At 38.1% G+C, this 18037-nt stretch overlaps 1 protein-coding gene across 1 annotated transcript in view; it reads right to left on the reverse strand.

Annotated features, from left to right (window-relative positions):
* The window catches only part of CNTN3 (contactin 3), a gene marked incomplete at both ends in the record, with an annotated part of 208780 nt that overhangs the window by 175574 nt on the left and 15169 nt on the right, over nucleotides 1–18037 (reverse strand). The window contains one exon of the mRNA XM_080718026.1: nucleotides 9208–9334. Coding sequence (XP_080574152.1) covers nucleotides 9208–9334 — 127 coding nt within the window. The remainder of the gene's footprint in view (nucleotides 1–9207; nucleotides 9335–18037) is intronic.

Consider the following 18037-nt stretch of genomic DNA (forward strand, 5'->3'; position numbering starts at 1 on the left):
GTGGGATAACTCTCTTAAACTCAAATCAGGATAGATATGGAATATTCCATATATCTTTTTAATTTAATTTTGGTGACACTGGGGATGGAAACGAGGGACATTCTACCTCTGAGCTATGCCCCAGCCCTATTTTATCTTTTATTTTGAAGCAGGGTCTAAGGAGGTTTCATGGTACCTTGCTAAGTGACTGAGGTTGGCTTCAAAACTGTGATCCTCCTGTCTCAGCCTCTCCGATACTGTGGCTACAAGTGTGAGCAACCACACCAGGATTTTACATATTTTTTAATTTAGGATGCTCAGTATAAAGAGTATTTGCACTCCAACTATATATAAAGAGCAGTTTATATAGGAAAAATATGTCTATGCAGGAGTTAGAATGTGTGGAGCCTGAGTGTGCCTGATGGCTTCATTTTGAAATTCTGTTTTTGCATTTAGCTAATGAATAATAAAGGCACAGAAGCTATATAGAAAACTCTTAAGATAAATAAAAATACATAGAAGCACTTCTTGCCTACTTAATAGCATTAAAGATTTAAGAGGTCATAAACTATGTGGGAAAACATGTTACTTCGATAAGCATCTAAAATATAAAAGCTTTCATCCTAAAGAATAGAAAAGATTTGTTCCATTATGCATAAATGCTTCTTACTTTCTTTAGTTTGTTTTTCACTATATAGACACCAATTGTTAGATTACTTCACTATGTGAAAAGGCAAAGTTTTCTTTTTTAAATATGTATCTCCTATATCAAATGCAGAGTGTACTTATTTTAGCAAACTCTTCAGAGTAAGGTATTTCTGAGGTATCCTGAAGAATGCTAACCTTCTTTTAACAAAGCAATATAATTATTTCCCTCCTTCCTAACGCGATTCACTATTAAGTGAAACTCATTCCCAGGTGGGTGATATAAAATATCTCAATAACTTATTAAATATTGATGGTTTTCCCTCCTGCTGAAAACATATGAATTCCAAAACTCTGTCTTTGTTTGAACTGTGAAATGTGTACATATTCTCTGGGCCTGTGCTTCCAGAGGTTATTTGATCCTGAGAAACAGAGTGTGCTGATCTTTTTTATGCAAAATATTAGTGTTTGGGCCTGGTTTCTAAATATGTCTCATATTTTAATCTGAATATAAAATATTCAGGAAAACTCAAGGCATACATAGTTCCTTCTTTGATGAAGCATGTGTCCAGTAAATCTGCAAACAAGGCTCATTTTCTTGCCTAAAAAATTATAATCCAACTCTTCTGGCTTTATGAACACTGCACCTAGTAGTAGAATGTACCTGGTTATGGCACAAATCAAAGCACCAATTCCTGAGAAGCTTTCAGAAACAGATATTGCCTTTTTGTTTCACACATTCATAATTGTTTGTGAAACTTACAGAATTCTACTCTTATCCAAGAATTTTAAAGCCTGCCAGGAACTCTAAGTATCAGTACACAATCTTTTCTGACAAGTGGAAATTATTTTAAAACTTCATGAAAGTATATTTGCATACCCTAGTTTCATCTAAGAAGGCTTAGCATGAGGATTTGGAGCAAAAGAGACAGAACCTTGGCTTTCGGGGCTATGTACCCCAGCACATCAATCATATGACATTTACACCACACTTGCTGCAGGAGCCAACTATACTTTGCAGCATTAGCTCAGTGGTAAATGTCACAAGATTAAGCACCTTTGCATAATCATCATGTAACACTCCTGAATGATCTTTTAAGTTCCCTGTCAGATCTCAGTGTCTGCATGCTTGTTCTACATGAATTAGGATTTGCATGTAGAATCCATAAGCAAAATATGGGTTACTCATAATTCACAAACTACTGAGTATTGTTCAGAGAGCTCTTGTGAACTTGGACTGGCTTGGGTGGAAGTTCTGTGGCAATGTGTGTGGGGGCAATGACTAGTGATGAATCTTGGGGTACAAGAAATGCTGAGCTGCTGGCATACATGAGGAAATAAACATTTGAGCAGTTCACTTCTAAATCTGTTACATCCTCTACACAACAAGGATATTGGCCAAAATTGGGGGGGGGGGGGGAGAGAGAGAGAGAGAGAGAGAGAGAGAGAGAGAGAGAGAGAGAGAAGGAACTGAATTAAGTCTAATTTGTTAGAATAATGGAGCAAAGATATCTGCCTAAAGAAATACAAATGCCAGCCAGGCAGGGCCACGCACACCTGTCATCCCAGAACTTGGGAGGCTGATCTCAGGTTCAAAGGCAGCTTCAGCAACTTAGACCTTAGCAACTCAGCAAGCTTCCAAACTGATAGCGCTATTCCTAAATAAAGAAATCGATGATTGTTACTTCCAGGAAATAGACAAAATATATAAATGGGTAAGGGTATATGAAACACTGCTTTCTGACACAAAGAACGAGCTAAGAGAGAGAATGAACCTGTGCATATGTACTGTGTGTAAACATAAATTTATCTAATAATGAATTAAATGTGTGTACACATGTTGTTTGTAAACATTAATTCACATACTGAATGAAATAAATATAAAAAGCCTAAGTTTGGGGGCTTAAATGTGCTTTTCAAAGCACATACACTATATTGAATGGTGATGATTTTGATATGGAGGAAGTGCTATCAAAGTATCCAACTTAGTACATGGTAGGTGCTCAAAAAAGTTTCCTGAATGGCATAATCTAATTCTATCCTGCAACCTAGCCACCTCTAAACTCTATATAGTTTTCATTAATAGCAGAAGTATTTTGTCAATAAACAATTACAAAGTAGGAAATTAACCCATCACTGCTTTCACTTACCCTACAAATGATTACTTATTCACTTAACTATTTATAATAGGACTTGAAGACCTTTTAAAGCAAAACCATACTAACACGAAATAACAATAATGAATATACACACAGGTATATTTCTTTTTGCTAGCAGAATTTAAGGCACCAAGTTCTAAAGTGAGTCTTTCATTTGAATGCGGTTAACAAAATTAGGGAACATCATCCCTTGAAATTGTAACTAACAAACTGAAAATCAATTGGATGAGTCCGGGTACCTTCAAAAGTAATCTCATGATAGAATTCACCTCACTGTGGATTGTATCGAGTTACTGTCCTTCAGGGTATCTACTTTATCACACCACATCTGGGCAGGAAGGTGGAAGTTATCAACCACATTATGGAGAAAAACAAATCTCACATTTTAGATCTCAAACCAAAACACAGCAAAAAGCATGAAAATTGGGGGGAGGACAGGGTAAAGTTTCAGAAATATGCACATGCTCAACACTTGTTAAATCAACAGGCAATACTGTATTTGGGGTTTGATGGCAAAATTAGGAATTTAATCACAGAAGCAATTTGCGGTTTTAGATGCAGCTTTCAAGTTAATAAGCAAACGCATTTGTGTTCAAATGCAATGTTTGTTAATATGTTTACTAAAGTGATGAGAATAATTGCAGGCCTGGAAAGAAAGAATGTCTGAATTTGCATATTCAATACTTTACCCAAAAATAACTAGTTAGGCTTTGGCAATAATTGCTGAAGATATAAATGACTTAAGTTGCAATCCTGAGGTTCTTTTTAATTTCTTTTCTTAAATTGAGATTTTAAAATGTGTTTTTATGACACACAGATTCACATTTCTTATTCTCTGATCGATTTTAAACACACACACGCACACATGCGCGCACACACACATGTGTATGCACATACACACCATATGCAAATTTAAATCCTCCTTCAAATTTATCAAGCCTGCCTTAAAGTTATTTCAAGGGGCATGGGTTATAGAAGATGTTTAATGTATTTGCCTTCCATACACCCATTCTTTCTTTCTTTGGTAGCAGCAACCTGGTTCCCCTTTGGGATGCCATTGCTCACATGACTCTGGCCTGGCCAATCAAAACCCCGCATAACGCAGACCTTCATGAGTGATTAAGAACCGGGATGTGAGCTGCATGATTTAATTTGTGTTTGTACAACATGCTTTCATCCTTATTCCTCCTCATTCCACTAGAAAACAACACAAGAAAGAAGAACAGAACACAGGAAAGAGAAAAAATGATATGATTTCTTGTACTACAGTTTGAATGTCTAAAATCAAACCTTGACCATTTTGCTGAGTATTAATTTTTGATAGTATTAGCTGTTTTTATTTTTCAATTTTTTTCTGACATAGTCCAGGGCTATTTTATGACAGTGATAGGAAAGATGACCTTTTTCCCCCCAGTGGATACAATGAGAGGATAATAGGGAGCCCAGAGGTGCAGGCAACCTCCAGACAACCTCTCTAAAAATGAAGCCAACAAAGAGGTCTCAACCCAAGCTGGTGTATGTCACTTACAGAATAAACTATTCATAGCTTCTGACTCTGTGATCCTTCCTCACATTCTGGGCTCCTGAGATACGGTCCAATACACTTGATTAGTTTTTCCATTTGTCAAGATCATCCCTAACCTTTTTTTTTTTTTGGCACCAATTGAGAATTTCTCTATTTCCTAGGCATCTGTGATGTAAAGATGAAGAACACACCAATTTCACCTATGTAACTGGAGAGTGACAGCCTACTGGGGCGACCTCATTTCCTTCTATAATACAGACAGGTTAAAGTGTAGTGGGCAGGCACAGCTTTGTGGAATAGAACTGAGGGCTGAAGATACCAAGAGAGTGGGCCAGGAGAGATGGCAGGGCAGTTCAGGTTTCAGTACCCTCTGGGAACTGTTGTCTACTTCTGTTTGCCTCAGGCATTATCACTGTCCTTTATTTTTGATGTTCTGCTATCCTCCCAGTCATGTGACTACTTCACTACTGTGAGTGGCTGGCTATGGGTGTGGGAACAGAGCGCACCCAGGAGGAACCAAGATACAAGGATGGGCCAGGGCTGAGGACCAGTGGCATCCATCACACAGGCTGCGGCTGGCTGTCAGTGACCCCAGGTGCTATTCGGTGTGTTCACATATTCGACAGGCAGACCTGCTTCATTCCCTGTTGGGATGGGCTTGCTCCCAATATCAATAGTGTTCACCTCGTGCGCCCCAGTTCAGCTGGAATACGTGGTCCCTGGTTCCATGGTGTCAGAGGAAGTGACCCTGGGTCCTACCATTTGGGGTCTTCCAGCAAATGCTGGGCATCTCTAACTGCATGAAAAGTCAAAGGAAAATCTTTCCTGTTTGAAAGAAGTACTCAACCTTCCTCAGGGCAGCCTTCTTCAACGCTATCAGCAGTAACCGCGAGACTGAACACTAATTAACCTTTAAAAGCAGGCTTTAGGGCTAAGGCAGGGACATGTACAAGGAAGAATAAAATTCTCAATTCAACCTTGAGACAAGTAATTTCTCTTGAGAACTTCTGAACTTTTAGATTTCTAATATGGCCAATTAAGAGTTCTTTCTACCCAATGGGAAAATAACAAGGAGAAGATCTCTGGTTGAAAGTCGGCCTCGGTATACAAGACAAGGTTTAGGCTTTTAAAAGGCTTTTATGAAACTCTGAAATTGTATTCTGAATCTTTAGAAACATGTTTACCTTGACTTTAATAAATGTTTTCATCTGATACCTTAACTTCCCTTCATGACCCTCTATCTTTCTAACTGCTTATTTTTATCAATAAATATAAATTATCTCTTCTCCATTTCATGTAAAAACCCTATATTGTTCTTCTATATTATTTATTATTGTAAGTATATGCCATGTTTCTGTAACATCTAAAAGATAGTACAAAAATAAGGATAAGCAAATGTATTTTCTTCTAGATCATTTAAAAATAATATGGATTATTACTCAGTTGACATTATAGGGAAAATCTAGGAAGAGAAAAAAGGCAAAAAAACACAGGTACAGTTTAGTTTAAATGACAAAACACATAATCCACATTATGCTTATTCCATGGTACAATCTATTTCTTATAAAGTTAATGAGGCAGAGCAGAGACCTTGGAAACAGGAAGGGTTAAAAGAAACCACCTTTATAAGGGAAAAAGACAGGGAAGGTTAATAATACATAAGGGTAACAATGACCTGGCGAAGACTATGGAAATCAAAACAAAACTTTAGCCCTTTCTGTGGCTGCGTTCTGAGGACAACCAGTGCAAACAAGCCCAAGTGTGGTGGTCAGAACAGCGAGGGCAGGCAAATGTAATCAAGAGATCAGAGCCCACCACACACAAGATGACAATTCACATTAAGGACTCAAACTGGGCAAAAGACATCTGGTCCCAGACGCCAAATTCTTACCAATAACAAAAGAGCAAATGGGAAACCACAAGAAGCCGACTTCCAAAACCTTCAATAAGAATAAACAAAAGCCCACTTCCGAGGAATTCAGTGGCTACTCCTTTGCAGGAAGCCTTTCCCTTTTCAGGAATAGCTCCTCTGTAGGACCTATTCTTTTTCTATATTTCTTTGGCTTAAAAATAAACTTTCATATTTCTACACACTTCATTAGTCCTTGGACTTCTTTTTTTTTTTTTTTTCCAAAATCCACTGGACAAGATCCTAGTAAGAGGAGAAAGTTTTCATCAATAACATGAACACTAAATAATTGTTTTTTGATCTAGGAAAGCCTTTATCAGAAAGTAAACATAAGGTTCCCTTATGTTTTTCAAAGTCTCAATTCCTAGTGATTCTAAGCCTGTAGTTTAGGTAAAATTTCATATCAGTTAGAAATGTTAACTTTAGAAAATCAAGTTGTAATTAAAAGATCTTCTCCATTTGGCTATAAACCAATGATTTTAATACCTAGTGTGTTTACTTTCTTCATTAATCAGCTTTAAAATTAATCAATCAATCTAAGTTACATATATCTGAGTTTCAGTGAAAGAGATTTTGTTTAATACTGAGGCCAGGATGATATCCTAGGTCATATAAAGTAGAAGAGTGCAAATGGCAAACATCTCTTCATTAACATTTATTTATACATGGAAGCAATGCATTTAAATGCTGCTCCTCTGTTGTTACAACAAATAGCTGATGTACAAACACAGAAATACAAAAAAAAAGCTATTTTTGGACTTCTAAGCTCAAGACATCTGGAGAGCTGATAAAGCTATACACACACCATCTACTCATTAGAAATACATTGCTATATGACTAAATCTTGCATCTTGACAACTTTTCAGTTGAGTACATTTATCAACAAATTATTCATAAGACAAATGCCAGGGAATATGAATTTACTGATAACCAAAAGATTCTACCTGTGAATCGTTTACATAGACTCTTTATCATATTTACAGCCAAGTCTGTGAGAATAAGCTTCCACTGTAGGAAGAAACAGTTACACTTAGAAGGTTTCAGAATACTTGGGGAAAAAGCTGGAGAAAATACTTCCAGGATAGTATTTTGTTAAATTGATCGGTTCATATTTTCTCTAAAAAAGAAATATTTCCAGATGTGATATGTGCTTACATCTGTTGAATTTAACTACTTCATAAAACACCAGTTTTTATTTTGTAATGGTTATACTTTTCTTATTTCTCTATGGATAAATAGAAGCAGAGATGGTAAAAAAGAAACATTTCTCACCTTTGTCAATTCAGATTAGCAATGTGGAATAATAACATTTATTTTGTCAAAAGTACACAGTAGGTGCTCGTTAAAAATGCTGTCAAAAGTTTCAGAGACTGACCTTGATAAATTCCAGATGCAAATGTACGGAGATCAACCGTTGAACTCATTCCTGGCCCAATTTATAAATGACTATCAGTCTCTTTTATTTATATGTGTTAAGAGAAGAACAGAAGTTCAGTAAGATCTAAATGATTATTGTGAACCTTTAGAATTTTGTTAATATAGGATGAAGTTGCTTGTTCATCAGGTTATACAAAAGAAGATGCCAAGCCAAAAAATATATGGAAACAGAGTTTTGAAGAAGATATTTGCAATCCTTAAAAGAGACTCCTGTGAATGTGATTGGTAAAAGTAACTGTTTTTGCAACCACTTATAAGAAAGCAGCATATGCGATTTACAATTCCCTTTTTCTTTTTGGTATTGGGGACAGAACCCAGCTTCATTCTACTTATAAGTTATACCCTCAGACTTTTGATTTTTTTTTTAAACAGGATCTCCCTAAGTTGCTGAAGCTGGCCTCAAACCTGTGATCCTACTGTCTAAGTCTCTCAAGTACTGGATTTATAGGTGTGTGCCACTAAAGCAAATACAATATGTTATTTATAAATATTCATCTCTTTACTAAAGTAGGTCCCCTACTTACCCAAAAAAGTAAAAAATGGTTATTTTTTAATTGAGTAAATATCTATCACATCAAAATAATTCACCATCACCTCCACAATGCTTATTTATTTATCCTAACATGTTGAGAACTTAGTTTTCTTTTATCTTTCTGTGCTATTTGAAGGTTCCCAGTGCATAGGTTATTTATATAATCTATTACATGATAAAAATCTAAAAGTAAATTATAGTTCCTCTTCAAGAATAATTTCCATGACTTATTAGTAAGTATTTTATTCCTTCATTCTTAATATATCTCCAAATATTTACCCAGTAAAAATGGCAGAAGAAAGAGGGATACTGGGGTGTGTGTGTGTGTGTGTGTGTGTGTGTGTGTGTGTGTCCATGTCTGGCTTACTGAAACATATGTTTAACTATGATTTAAAATTATCCTTAAAACACAATTTCACTCCTACAAAGAGTTCTTAGTGATATATAAATCCAATATGTATGTGTGTATATGGTTGGTTGGTTGGTTTTTGTGGTACTCCTGGGGATTGAACCCAGGGAGATTCTACCTCCAGTCTATATCCTCAGCCATATTTTTTTTTTTTTTATTTTGGAACAGAGTCTCACTAAAAGTTGCTGAGGGCCTCACTAAGTTGTTTCTGTAATCCTGAACTTACCACTCTTCTCTCTCAGCCTCCCAAGTACTGGGATGATAGGTAGTCCACCATGCCTAGCTTCCTGAAGTATTTTTCTAACTATAATTTAAAATTATTTTTAAGACTCAATGTCACTCCCACACTCAGTGAGTTCCTTGTGACTACATGCAAAATCCAACTTTATAAATCATATTGACCCCTACATCAGGGGAGAGTCATTCGCATGTGTGTTTAAGAGATTCTGCCATGTTATTTTTCTAAGTGATAAAGCTTACCATGGAGTGACTAATCAGAGCCAAGTGTTCATGTAATCAGCTTTGTTAAATACGTCACACACCAGAGGTTCACATGTTACTTCTGACTGAGAGCGTAAATACTCTGACGCCATGTGGCGCTCCCCACTGTACCTGTAATGGGGTGATGGGTTGCCTCTTGCTTCGCAGTTTAAAGTTATCTTTTTATCCTCTGAACCAACAGGGAAAATGCTGTTGCTGGGCTCTTTGACAAATACAGGGCCTTGTAAGAGAAGCTCACCTATGTGGGTGAAAGAAGCAAAAATAGAGTAATAAGCAACATGTTGAAAAGTGTTTTTCTATAACCAAGAAAAGAGAAAGCAAACAAACAAGAAAGAAGGCATATCTCCATTTCCCTCAAAAGCAACATGCTCTGTAGAAACTAAACTGCTTTGTTAAAGGGACATGGTGGCACATGCTTGTAATCTCCATACTGAGGAGGTTGAGACAGGAGGATCTCATATTTGAGACCAGCCTCAGCAACCTAGTAAGACCCTGTTCCAATATATATATATATATATATATATATATATATATATATATATATATATATATATATATATATATATATAGCAGAGCTCGGGGTGTGGCTCAGAGGTAGAACACCCTGGGTTCAATCCTTAGTACAAAGAATAGAAAAAAAGAAACTGCTTTGTTAGAAGCATCAACCAAAACCATCTAAACAGTAATACCTCTAAGAGAATGAAAGTTAGTATAAATAACTTTGCCATATTTAAAAGATCAATTAAGTCTCTAAATAAGACTATAGCAATTACTTTTTTTCTCTTTTGGGTGGTACTGGAGATTGAACTCAGAGGCATTGTGCCTCCAAGATACACCTACAGTCCTTTTTTTCTTTTCTTGAAATAGGCTCTTGATAAGTTGCAGAAGGTCTCCTTACATTGCTAAGGCTGGCCTCAAACCTGCTATCCTTCTGTCTTAGCCTCCTTACTACTGGGATTACAGGTGTGCACCACCACAACAAGCTTATAGTAAATACATTTTTATAACAATAAACTATATTAAGTGTTACTGAGTAAACTATTTTAAGAAGTCTTTTTCTTTTGTCATAAACCTCTTTGCAAAAGTAAATAGATAAAATAAAAATCAATTGAGCCTGGCGTGGTGGTACACATCTATACAACTAGGGAGGGTGAGGATTGCAGGTTGGATGCCAATCTCAGCAATTTATCAAAACCCTCCACAACTTAGCAAGACCCTGCTTCAAAATAAAAAAACAAATAAACAGGGGTGAGGCTGTGGCTCAGAGGTAGAATGGCCCTTGGTTCAATACCAAGCAACACACACACACACACACACACACACACACACACACACACACACCACAGCAGGTAAACACCTGAGAGTTCCTGTTTTTTCCTAATCTGATGGGTATGTAAATCCTAAGTTTGACTGAGTTACTCTGCCATTCTGAAAGAACATTATTTGGTGAGATCTACATTTTATTACTAATACGTTGAAGAAAAGGATGGAACCCTAAGCCAGATTTTGGTCCAGGGTTCTTGAATACCCCCGAAGAGGATTTCAATACCCACATTGAAAACAGAACATCTCTCCCATGTATTATGCCTTTGAAAAGAAGCTACATAATCATGCTATCAGTAAGTGATTATGCAATGATGGTTGTATAATCATTGCAAGAGCATCTCTAAAAACAAACAAAATTCACAGGGGGGAAAGAAAGCTCTTTCCTTTCTTGGAATGTTTCAGCAAAATCACAGAGGAGTTTCTATTGAAGCAGAAAATGAATAAAATGAATAAACACACTGAGAGAGACAGAGAGTCCGTCAATAGTGAGACAAAGACAAGGAGCCTGAAGAGCCTCCTAAGGCCCCGAGACTCTGAACTGAACATGTTGGCTACTTCCAACAGCAATAAAAATTATTAAGAACTGTTTACCAGCAGCACAATAGCAAAAATAAACAGACACTGCACTTTCCTGCTTTCAGAATGATGGCTCCACGGGTGGCCACAGCAGCAGCCAAAGCTACTGGGTGAGCCTTCTGTGCCCAGCCCTGGTCCTCAGTCTCCACCACAGTCTCTGATGTCAGTTCTACAATTTTCTGCCAGGTACAGAAGAGAAACGTTGAGCCTCTGAATGGCCAGGTGACATTTCATGGCGAGTTTCAGAATGTTACAGGATGCACACCACAATGACAGATTCCAAGGCCCATGCAGAGATACCCTGTGGCTCTGTGAGTGTGTGTGTGTGTGTGTGTGTGTGTGTGTGTGTGTGTGTGTGGTGTCTTACTTGGCTTGAACCCAGGGGCATTCTACCTCTGAGCTACATCCTCAGCCCTACATTTTAATTTTTATTTTGAAACAGTACCTCACTAAGTTGTTAAGGGCCTTGATAAACTACTGAGGCTGGACTTGAACCTGTGATCCTCCCATCTCAGCCTCCCAAATACTGAGATTACAAGCATATGCAATTAAGTCCAGAGAAATGGGTGTGTTAAGCAACAAAGAAAGCTAAAGCTTTTTATTTTTTTCTACAAGTGACCACAATAAAATATTCAGATATTTATCCTGCCAACATCTAATTAAATTCAAATCCCAAATGATGCTGCATATCTTCTCCAGAGACCACTATTAATCTTAGAGGAAGGTGTGAAATAACTGCGAGCATTTTTCCTGAGACCCTTTGAAAAGAATGATAAGAGATAATCTACTAATATTTTTTAAACATTTATCACTTTCCAGTGTAATGGTTTGGATCTAGGATTTCCCCCTAGCCCTCTTAAAACAAGGCAGCCATGCTGGAGGTGGGGCTTGGTTGCTGGGGAACGGCCCTTGGTGGCATGGCCTGGAGTTCTCTTAGGTCTCTCATCCTAGCCTCCTTGATGTGAGAACAGAGCCTTTACTCTCCCTCTTTCTGCTTCCCCTGCCGTGCCCAGAGCTCCATAGACCCTGCTTCAGATGGACACAATTCCTGAAATCTCCAAAACTGTAAGCAAGTGAATCTTCCTTCCTTTATGTTGTGTGGTCAGTCGTTTAGGTTCACAGCAGTGTGTATGTTGACTAGGACACCCAGACACCATACTAGGTCATTCATCCCCTTGTCTCCCTTATTCGTGGGGAGGGCTAATTCTGATTCTATCTCCAACTCCTTGTGGACAGGCTGCAATGTCTTTGTTTTTGCTTCTGGGACATGCTAAACTTCCTACCACCTTTGAGCTCATACGCGTGTTATTCTTATCATTCAGAACTTAGCATAAATACCATTTTCTTAAATGTGTCTACTCCCCCTTCTGAAGTCACTAATCATACATTTCCACTGGTCATTTTCACAGTGGTCACAGCTCACTATTTCATTCTTGTACAAACACTGTTCATATTTATATAGATGGCACTTATTAAAACAAATTCCATTCATAATTTTTTAACTGTACATTGGTGCCAAATTATTATGCATTCTGTTAGAAACCAGAGTTGAATTGTGAATTTCAAACTTTTCCCAGGCTTGTGATATGTGACACAATCCTCTTTTTAATGGTATGGTATGGTATGGTATGGTATTGCATTGCATTGCATTGCATTGCATTGCATTGCATTGCATTGCATTGCATTGCATTGTGTTTACTGTACTGTATTGTATTTACTTGGGTATTAGGAACTAAATAAGGTGCATTATACCTCCAAGCTACACTCCCATACATTTTTTTTTTACTTTGAAAAAGGGTCTTGATAAGTTTTTGAGGCTGGCCTCAAATGTGCAATCTTCCTGTCTCAGCCTCCCAGGTCCTGGGATTACAGGTGTGTACCATCATGCCTGGCTGGTACAATGCTCTTTTGTGGTGCTATGGAAAAGAAAACCACTGCTTCCAATTATACCCACAATCATGAGAAGAAATTACACATACTCTACCGCACATCTGGTTGCTAAGCTAGAATGTCAGGTGGGTGAAATACATTAGATGCACTTACAGTGTTTGCAACTTAAGAAGAATCTATCATGACCTAAATCCCTTCATTCTTTTTTTTTTTTTTTTGTGGCTCTGGGGGAGGAACTCAGGGTTTTTCTACCCCTGTGCTATACTCCCAGACCAATTTTCTATTTCATTTGGAAACAGGGTCTCACTAAGTTGCTGAGAGCCTCACTAAGTACCTGAGGCTGGCTTCGAACCTGTGCGATCCTCCTGTCTCAGCCTCCCAAGTGCTGGGATTACAGCGTGCGCCACCATGTCCGGCAAATCTGTGTTGGTTACTGATCTGTGCCTAATCCATTGCTGGACCCCAGCTCCTAGGAAATGGTAGATATTCAACATCGATCTGTTGATGAATGAGTAAGCTAAATGAAATGATACAACTTCATAAAAGGCAAACACCGTTTTAGAGCTGGTGACTGATAGAGCTGAGATTTTAATTCTAGTGTTTAAGTTCTTATCCTGTACAATGTCTGGCCTCCCCACAAGTGAGGCACAGAGAAGCTGAACAATCTCCCCAAAATGAGAGTAGCATTTCTTGATGGGACACCTGGATTCAGACTCTGGTCCCAATTGTTTTTGCTTTACTTCCCTTTCTGTGAAATATCAGTACTCTGAATAGGCTCAAAGGTAAGAATTGGCCATCAGCCGGCTTTTCAACTTCAGTATTTTTTGATGCCTCTGGAGTTAACGGCGTGTGAGGCTCTTCTGACAACTCGGAAATTTAAATCTCCTAAAGGTTTTTCTGGCTGTGGGCAGCCAATGAGGAACCTCTACCAAGTCTTAAAAGGCAAGGACAAATTAATAATCAAACATGACAGGACTGTCCATGCTTCCCTCTCAGAAGATAAAGGACAAAACCACTCAATCTTGCTATTATGAAATAAAATGGTATTGAGAGATACTAAGGAATCATGCCCTTGTTTCTTACCAGGGATACAAACTTAAAGGGAATAGCTTCTTAAATCCAAAAGAAATTTTTTGAATGCTTTCTTCACAAAATAAAATTTGATCCTCCAAAGGATAGGGCCTTAACTACCCAGGAAGAGACTTGTGCCCTGCCAAAAGGAGCAAGACTAAAAACAGAGGGGCCTCTTGCCTACATAAGTGGGTTTGAGGTAACATTTAGATTGATGCTGAGCTTGGCTTTCTGTGACAACGGCATTTTTAAAAATATATGGTATCCTGTTCCCAAAGCTCCATTTTAAGTTTACAACCTAGAATAATGGGTACATAACATTTCCGAACAGGACTAATAAGTCCAGAAATGCAATCCTAAAGTGTTGTTTTTCCCCAAAAAATACCCATAGGCAAGCTGAAATAACTGCCTTTGAATGTAAGTACAAGCTTTATGGGCTCCTAAGGTAATGTCATGTACAAGATCAATTCCAATGTTCCTATGCCATACAATTTTTATGAAGACCGACAAAGAGAAATAGGTGAGAAATTCTAGGCTATTGCAGGACTTTTACTAAAAGAAATGAAATTCCTAAGAGACAAGTGATGTTACCTCTGAAATTCCTGGGGAAACAGAGAAACTATCTTATTTTCCTTTGATGTTTTCCATCATATCTAAAACAGAAAAAATAATCATAGGAAGTACATTTTGCAATGAAGAGGATAAATTAGAAAAGGAAGTTAAGGGTAGGCAAATCTACTGAAAGTAAAATTCAAGAGAAATTGCATCAAGAATGCAATTTATGTATGGGACCTAAACAGAGTGAGCACTACCCTGGGGTAAAGAAAGGGAAATAAATCAGGTTCAATGGTGAACACTTGAAATCTCAGTACTTGGGAGGCTGAGACAGGAAGATTCCAGGTTCAAAGACAGCTTCACTCTCAGTAGCCTAGTGAGACCATGTTTCAAAACCAAAAACTAAAATAGGGATTGGGATGTAGCTTGGAGTTAGAATGAACTTGGGTTCAATCCCCATACCACAAAAGGAAAGACAGACAGACAGAAAGAAAGGACAAAAGAAAGAAAAAGAGAGAAAAAAGAAAGAAAAAGAAATAAGCCACACAGGTGCATTTCTTTAATAACAGTAATTAGGGAGCTGAGACAGGAAGATCATAGGTTCAAGACCAGCCTTGGCAATTTAGCCAGACACTCTTTCAAAATAAAAATGATAAGAGTTAGGTGTGTAGCTCCAAGGCAGAATAACTTTAGGTTGAATCTCAGTCCAAAATAAATCTATAAAAAGCAGAGTAAAATAATTTGTTTCCAATGAGTTGAGATCTGTACTCTAATCTCTACCATTCTACCAAAGATGGAAACATTTTTTTAAGTCCTAGGAAATCATCATTTTTCTTTTAGCATCAATAGCATAAAGCAAGTAAATGCCAAAAAAAAAACACCCAAGAAAATACCAAAGTAAGAGTCCATTTATATTCTTCCAATGTCAGGAGAGGATAAAGTATTCTACCTGACAATAATTAATTTCATTAACAAATATTTGAATGCCAGATACCTGCCACATATGAAAAGCTAGCTGTGGTAGACACCGTTTGACACTCAAGAGCTACTGTCTACTCTTTTCTGTAGCCTCTGGAGCTTCCCCATGGAAATGGACAGGCATAGATGTGCTGGCGTCTGGTTCACTGCAGCTCTTGGTTGGGGAGCAGAGTAGACAAGGGAGATGAGGACATGGTGGTTTGCTAAGGCTGCCATAACAGAACAAAATCTGCCAAAACAGCAAAAATGCATGTCCTCATGGTGCTAGAGGTTATAAGTTTGAAGTCAAGGTTTTAGTAGGTTGGTTTCTGTCCAGGGCTGGGAGGAAGGGATCTGCTCTGGGCTTTCCTCTGTGGCTTAGAGATGGCCTTCTTCTCTGTGTAACTTTTCACTGTTATCTCCCCTTGTAATAGTTTAAATTTAGCATGTCTTCCTTACCCTTACAGAAATGTTGGAAGCATGGCTGAGTTGCTAAGGAGGGGTTCCTGGGAAGTGGTATTGAGGATTGTACATGGTTCTTTTTTTTTTTTTTTTGGTGGTACTGGGGTTCCTGGAAGCCCTTCTACCTCCGGGATACACTCCCAGACCTATTTTAACATTTTTATTTGGAAACAGGGTCTCCTAAGCCAGCGTGCGCCGCTGGCTTCGAACCTGCGCGATCCTCCTGTCTCTGCCTCCCAAGCGCGGGGATGACAAGCGTGCACCACCACGCCCGGCATGTACATGGTTCTATATACCTCTTGCTTCTGCTCTCTGCTCTCTGCTTCTGGCCTCCACAACATGAGAGCAGAGCTTTGCACACTGCTCTCTCCACGCCTCCTATCTCCAAGTCCTGAGCTTCAACCCCATGACGTAAAACCTCCAAAAAAAGGAAATCCTTTTTTCCTCTAAGTTGTGTGGTCAGTTGTTTTGGATTAAAGCAGTGAGGATGTTGATGGAGGCCCCCCTCTGTGTGTGTTTCAGAAACTTTCGAGTGCATAAACCAGTATGAATGACATAACTACAGGCATCATGAGTTAAAAGATAACTCTCTAGTGCCCAGTAGTCATCTGCAAAATCTATACTGCATCACCAATACCTTAGGAAACCGGGGGGGGGGGGGCAGGTTTAAGATGAGAGAAGAAAATAAAAACTTAAGAGGAATAGACACTGCATCTGTTTTCCATAGGTGAAAGTGTTATCAAGCAAGTAGTTAAATGAAGTGACGGAGGAGCATGGCGCCCTCACCCCTTGCCAAAGGATGGTGAGCCAAAAACACTGATGGAAAATGATCACTCTTGGAGCTACTGCTAAATGAACGGTTCACTCTATGTGGTTCTTAGAGTCTTTTATTCTTGCTTTGTTCATAAGCAGAAAGCAAGAAACACATGGGAATCAGCATTCAATAATTAGGATACTAAACTTGAAAAGGACCCCTTAAACTTCACAGGTACTAGGGAGAAATGTTCAGGTAAAAATGTACTCCTTCACAGAATAGCAAAGCCCTTTCAAAGTATGATCAGTTTCACCAATAATTACACTCATCTTTTACCTGTAATTTGCTAAAGAAAATAAAAAACCTGCATGTACCCATATTCATATGCTTACATAATGCTTTGCAATTAAAGTAAAAAAAATCTAGAGTTTGTACTTTGCTTTATTAAAGTAATAACACATTTGGAAGACAAGTCTGATCTATTTCACTAGACTAATTAATATTTAATCTGTATTATAGTTCAGCAAAAGAAGAGAATATAGAGAAATTAAGTGAATGCCTGATGACCTATGTTTTTTTTTAATCCAATAGCTATCTTTCCAATTGTTAAGATGTTGTTTACATTTGAGTAAAATGGTCAACCCATTCATAATTACATTGTTCAAAAAATAATGCCTTTGGGGGAAAAAGAGACTGAGACAAGATAGGCTGAAGTTGTTTTAGATTGAAATGTTTTCATAATTCTGTGACATTCTATTATTTACTTGGTTTTTGTTGTACTAGGGCTTGAACCCAGGGACACTCTACCTCTGTGCTGCACCCCAACTCAATTGCATTTTTCATCTTGAAACATGATCTTGCTATGATGCTCAGGGTCTCACTAAGATGCTAAGGCTTGGCCTCAAACCTGATATCCTCCTGCCTCACCCTTTCAAGTACTGGGATTACAGACACGAAGTACCACAACCAGCTATGCTGTTTTTGTTTTGTTGTGTGTGTGCGCGCACGTGTGTGTGTGTGTGTGTGTGTGTGTGTGTGTGTGTGTGTAAGTGTGAGCGTCAAGGTTTTTGAACCTGCCTGAAAATTCTTGTATAAATCCTACATCACAATTGTTGCTTTCTTGCTAGATGGTTTAATAGCAATTCCGCATGTAAGCAAAAATTAGAAAGCTCTTGGGAGACACAGTGTGCAATGTGTATAAACCCCCAGGAAAACACAATTCGCAGTCCCTTTGTTTGAAAAGGAAAAAGAAAAAAAAACACCTGAATCATCAACTTCTATGATATCAACTTCCACTGAGCATCTTTGCACAGTGCACACTTAAAGGTTGTCACCCATCATTTGGAAAAG

This window comes from Muscardinus avellanarius (genome assembly GCF_963383645.1).
Source record: "Muscardinus avellanarius genome assembly, chromosome: 22".
Classification (NCBI taxonomy): domain Eukaryota; kingdom Metazoa; phylum Chordata; class Mammalia; order Rodentia; family Gliridae; genus Muscardinus; species Muscardinus avellanarius.